At 40.1% G+C, this 6197-nt stretch overlaps 1 protein-coding gene across 1 annotated transcript in view; it reads left to right on the forward strand.

Moving 5' to 3' along the window:
• MARCH11 (membrane-associated ring finger (C3HC4) 11) overlaps nucleotides 1-3014 on the forward strand; it is a 7557-nt gene extending 4543 nt beyond the window's left edge. Inside the window, exon 2 of the mRNA XM_008945131.1 lies at nucleotides 2662-3014. Within this exon, the coding sequence (XP_008943379.1) occupies nucleotides 2662-2984 (323 nt within the window). The 3' untranslated portion in view covers nucleotides 2985-3014. The remainder of the gene's footprint in view (nucleotides 1-2661) is intronic.
• Nucleotides 3015-6197: the final 3183 nt, after the last annotated feature.

The raw sequence follows: 6197 nt of genomic DNA on the forward strand, positions 1-6197 counted from the left end.
AGAACTGTGCAGCTATGTCCTCTGTGCTGTTGAAATCATGGTATTTGCAACAAGTCAGTATTATTCATGGATTTACCCTTGTTTTCTCTCTCATATCCTCATTCATTCCTGTGGAACTCTTTAAGAAAAAGGAGATTTCTTCTTACAGCTTCACTTTAGTGACTAGCCACTTATATTTTGAGCATCAGAACTCTTCTGGCCCTGAAAATCTCCAGCACTTAAACCTTATCCAGATTTTCTCTTGTTTGTGGTCTTGGAACTGTTGGTGCTGAGAGCTTTTTTTCCCCCTACCCCGCAGAAAGTATCTTTCAAAGAGATAAAAGAACTATTGGAATTCTTTTGCCTCTTCTCCATAGATCTATAGTTTTATCAGATGAGAAATAAAGGTTTTCATGAGAGGAATTATGAAAGTGCTCCTTTTTGACTCCAGCATTGCCAAATCTCAAAGCTGAATTTCAAGGTTTATAATATTTGATCCTTTTTTTCAGTAGTTCTTTTAGAGCGTATGTGACTTACAACTTCCATTTTAAAGAAAACTTCTCTTCCTTGCCATTGTTGAAAAAACCTTGAAAACATCATAATTTCAGTAAATCCTAAAAGCTCAGAAACAGTAAAAAACAGCTCTCTGAAAGAAGTCATAATTTTGGGAAAATTCTTTTGACTGTCAGAATCTACTTCATGTACCTTGACGATTGTTTCTCAGCTGCTTCCTTCTCTATTCTGAAATGTGTTGTTCAGGTTCCAGCCAAGTGCAGGCAGGTGCCAAAAATCTTTACATTGGGGTAAATAGGTTCTGTCAATTTTGCTTCAGCAGAGCCGGAGAGGGGAAATTATGCTCACCTCCCTTATCCTTCTATAGGAAATCCAACAGGAAAAAAAAAAAAGGAGGGATCTTTGTCACAGCAATAAAAGCATGGTTTATTTGGTTTCTAGATACTGAGTGTGATCCAACACATTTATCCTTTTTAAGACAGTATAGCCAGGCTTGAAGATCCATTTTTTTATTAGTATGGCTGCTAAATTTTTAGGCCAGGTTGCTTTATAGTATATCTGAGAACATGAAGATAGATATCTTGCAATCAAGAAAGCTTTCCACTAAAAGACTATGCTGATAAAAAATATATGTAGAACGTTTTATATATAAGTTTATATTATGTTAGTTTTGCTGTATTGGATGCATCAATGAATTCCAGGCAACTTGAAAGCCTTACAGGGGTGCTACACTTGCTATCATGTCCTTCTGAGAGCAATCTTTTTGTTTCTCCACCTTTCAGTATAATGATCTTTAAAAATGAGTAGGCATTGCTATCTGCAAATCATTGGACTTGAACCTTAGGTTTGCTGTTCATATCAATGTTTTTATCATCCTTTCTGCTTGTGTTCTCTTTATTTGAATGTCTCCTTTCTGGTATCAGTTAACCCACTAAGAGACCTCAGACACTTAAATCACAGTTACGTTGTGTAGGAAGAGGTGATACACAATTTCTTGGGTTAAAGGACTGTAGCTGGTGACACTGCAGATCATATGATAGATGTGGCCGTGTATAGTAAAATTTTAGGCAAGAAACACATCAGACAAAAAAAATTTATAAATGTTTTTGGCTAGGCAGATTGCTCTCCTGCCAAAGCAGGGAGCTAGATAAAATGTGATGTTGCTCAGAATCATCTAAGTTACAGACTGGTTGAGGGAAAATCTAATGAGAAGGCTGAAGCCTCATGATGTGTCTCTGCAGTATATCCATATTTGAAATACTTTGAATACACACAAACACTATGTGGATAAATACATACACCAGTATACATACACAGTAAAAATGAAGAGTTTTGCTTAATTTGCTTGAATGCATACAATAAGCATAAATATTAGCTACATGGAAATGCATAAGCAGATTGGTCTGTTGAGGACTCCAAATAATCTGTTTTTTTCTTGAAGGACCTTTTAAAAGATTTCGTGGGTCTCAACAACAACAACAAAAGATGTTTCTCAACTTTTGTCTACTGAATTTTGAAGAGAAAGAAGAAAGCCTATCATCCTTGCCATGCTCATCATAGCTGATGAGCTATGTAATTTCTTCTTGCTCTGCTGAAGCAAGACAGGAGAGTCCTTATACTTACATCTGTTTCAGGTTTTCATGAATCTTCTATGCTCCCAAGTTGAACTAAGAATATGAAAACAGTTAAATGTGTTTGTATCTATACTGAATTCTACAAATTAATGAATTAAACAAATTTAAGGATTAGACCTTTAAGAAGGTCTAACCTACTTAAAAATCTTTTTAAACCAGTAAATAAATAGTACTTACCATGAACAAGGCTAACGCTAGTCTAAACAGTCAATTTACAGGTCTGCCAGCCAGGTTCTTTTATATTGCTTTACTTTAAATACATTAGGCACGCTTAGATTATTCCAGTACTGGTTACATTGAGCTTTCATTCAGAACAATTTTATTTCCTCTGCATGTTCCCACCTCCCAGTCTTAAACACATTAGTAATCAGTTATACTGCATATTTTTTTTTTTTTTTAATTATCAAAGTTACAAGTCATTTAACAGGCTCTGGCAATTGCTGTATTCATTACAATGTGTTGCACCTCTGTTTGCTCTCAAAATGGTATCCACTGACATTTTGTACAAACTCCTTTTCGATTTTTTTACTTTCAGGACTAATAGTACATGAAGGTGCCTCTGTTTATCGCGTGTTTAAGCGCTGGAGGGCTGTGAATCTCCACTGGGACGTGTTAAATTACGATAAAGCCACAGACATAGAAGAGAGCAATCGAGGAGACTCCTCGGCAGGAAGGACATTGTGGTTACCACTGGCTGCGTTCCGAAACAGAAGTTTAGTCCACCCGACCCAGTTAACCTCACCCAGGTTTCAGTGTGGCTACGTATTGTTACAGCTGTTCAGCCGCGTGAGACCTCAGGAAGGCTCAGCAGAGGACAACGGCTCCGGGGAAGTCGTGATGAGAGTGACCTCTGTGTAAAGGCGACGCTCACTGCGCTGCACAGATCAGGGTGATGCACCCTCATGTTCCAGGACTTGGGAATGTAGTTACCATGAATGATGAAACCATTAACACTTGAAAAAATATATACACTTTTTTTTTTTTTTTAAATTTAATGCTTTTTATAAGATCAGCTAAAACACAAATACATTTTTCTGGGGTGAAAAAAAAAAGTCTTGCTTTTTATACAGTCTGGTTTATTAGATCTTTTGTCAATTTGTACTTGAGCTGTATACAATATAGTTTAACTCTTAGGTCTTTGAATGAGGAGGAGATTAATTTTTAAGTAAAATCTATTTAAATGTATTTTCTTAAACTCTGGCTTTAATCCACTACTGTTATTTTCCCACTTTCATGAGGAATAAACTGAACAACCTTCTTCTAAAAAGAAAAATAATGTTGACACAAGTCAAGTATTCTTCCTTTTTTGTCTTTATTTTGTTGTTGTTCCTGGCTCAGTTCAGGCGCATGAGCATAAGTAAGGGCTGTATTGTCCCTTGCCTTTGAGCGGGAAGTCCAGTCGTTTTTGCTTACAAAACATAAGGGAAGATGGGAACTCTTCTGTTCTGTTAGCTCTGCCACGTGGACGTGCAAGGTGTCAGACACAAGTATGATACAGAGAGGGGAAGAGTCTTGCTCTGCCTCTCGAGCCTCTAAGGTCTGCAGGGTGCTGGTGCTGTGCTTTACACAGAAAGGACATTACCTGCTGAGAAGTGGTGCTGAATCTAGTAGCCTGTTAATGTCTAGTACCATTCTAACTACAGGACATTGACATCCCATAGTTTTTTTTTTTTTAAAAAAGAAGAAATGCACATTTAAGCTTCTGCAATAATAATAAATCCTAATGGAAACTAAGTTAGAATTAATGCAGGGTCTTAATTTTGCCATGTAACAAATCATCATATTAAAAATGAGCCAGTATTCACTTTTATCATGATAGCTACTCAATGATGTGAAATTTTCTTCTCTGTTTTGGTCTCATGGCAAAAATTCTAATATTTAATCAAATAGAAAATATTCCCTAGTTAGTACTTAAGTTGGTGGAAGAACAAGATGAAAAAGTAGGGCTGAGATGACTCTGACAGCCAGCCAGGGTCAACCCACCACAAACTTGTTTTAAGTAAGCGAGCACTCTCAGAGGCCCACCCAGCTGCTCTCTCCTTCCTCAACAGGACAGGGGGAGAAAATAAGATGAAAAAGCGCATGGGTTGAGACAAAGACAAGGAGATAACTGACCAGTTACCATCTTGAGCAAAAAAGAGACAACATGAGGAAAATTAATTTATTGCACATGAAAATAGAGTAGGACGGTGAGAAACAAAGACAAAACCTAAAACATGTTCTTTCTACCCGCCTCCCTTCTTCCTAGACTTAGCTTCACTCCTTCACTCCTGAGTCCTCTGCCTCCTCCCCACAAGCACTGCAGGGACAAGGGGAACAGGTTGCCGTGGTCAGCTCATAACAGCTCCTCTTCATGCTCCTTCCTCTTCACGCTTTTCTCTGTTCCAGCCTGGGGCCTTCCCACGGGCTGCCGTTTCCATCAGGATAAATCTGCTCCAGGGTGGGCTCTGCATGGGCCACAGTTCCTTCAGGGCATGTCCAGCTGCTGTGATACGGGATTCTCCAGGGGCTGCAATGTGGCTATCTGCTCTAGCATGGTTTTCTCCATGGGCTGCAGGAAGGAACTGCTCCAGCTTTTCCTCACAGGGTCAGGGCCACAGGGGAGCCTCTGCTTGGGACCAGCTGTGTCTGGCATGGGGCAGTCACAGCTTTTCCTCCCCTGGAGCCTCCCCTGCAGCTCCTCACCCAGTCCTCTCTGGGCACCTGCACCCCATGGCCACCTTAACATTTTTCAGTTTCAAAATAAGTTGTAACCAAAGGCTGAAAAATTTTAAGAGTTACCTCATGCAGTAGCTGGAGTTCTGTGGCTTTAAATTTCCCTCTCGGGGCCAACAAGATGGTGCTGGAATCAGTGCATGCCTTCCCTTTGTAAGAATCTCAGGTGCCAAGGAAGGCTTTGTCCCCTCCCTAATCCTGTCCCCATGGTCAGTAATGTGCTCCCCACATGCTGCCACCCGCCCTGGTCTCCCCTCGGTTCTGAACCACAAACTCTCACTGGATCTGCACCTCTCCCATACATCCCAGCTATTCCTTTACGCCTTTGATATTCCCCTTCCTCTTCTTCACTGCCTGGATTTCTTGCTTGTCTTTCCTGAGAGTGCCACAGTGAGTTACTGGAAGAGCTTCCCAATGAAGCAATGTTCAAGCTGTTTCAGAGGGAGTTTGATTACTTCATGGAAGTAATTGAGATGTTACTACTAGTGGTGGCAGAAGACTGGGTTTAAAACCCTTCCTTCTCTGCATGCATTTCTAGGGACACAAAATGCATACATCTTCTCTTCAGAAGAATTTCATGTCTCTTCCAAACTAGACTTTTTTCTAGTTAATCAGGTCACGTGAGAAGTATGCATTTAATGGACATCAAAAAACCACTGTTGACACAACCACAGAACTAGATTACAACATGAAGTGATGTCCGGCCTGATATTCCAGACAGAGGAACAGGACTGGGAATCAGACCTAATGGAAAACCTGTGTTTCACTCAACATCCTGTTTGAATACTAAAAGTGCAAGCAGGAGAAGATATAGCACAAACTGAAGATTTTGCCCCACCAGCTCTGGAAAGTCAGATTTTCCTTGCATTAGTCCCCGCTGGACTAATCCGAACAACAGACTACAGGCAGTGTAAGGGCAACTTTTGGGTTTCCCTATTGGGGCAGAGTAGAAAGATGAAGAGTTGTGTGTGGAACATCCCATGCATTCCTATCGCCTTGAAAGCAAGGAGGAATCAGATTCTGCTCATTCAAGGCTAGCAGTGTTGCCTGCTTAAACTGAAGATCACTATCCCCAAACTGTAGGTGGGGAGACACAGTCTTCCAAGGTTCTCAAGGACAAAAACATTTCCACTCACTACTCCGCATGCAAGGTTTTAAAATGTTTGAAGTAAAAAAATATGGTTTTATAATAATTAGATTACTGTGAGAGGCATATAGTTTAGGGAGTCAAACTTTGTAGAGGTCCCTGGACTGGACACATTCAAGAGCCATTTTGAGTATCAATAAGAAAACCAAATGCAACAAACTGAAGCCTCTTCATAAACACTTTCTTGACCACAGAAGACTAATCTGATG

The sequence above is a fragment of the Merops nubicus genome, unplaced genomic scaffold (genome assembly GCF_000691845.1).
Source record: "Merops nubicus isolate BGI_N331 unplaced genomic scaffold, ASM69184v1 scaffold9848, whole genome shotgun sequence".
Lineage (NCBI taxonomy): Eukaryota > Metazoa > Chordata > Aves > Coraciiformes > Meropidae > Merops > Merops nubicus.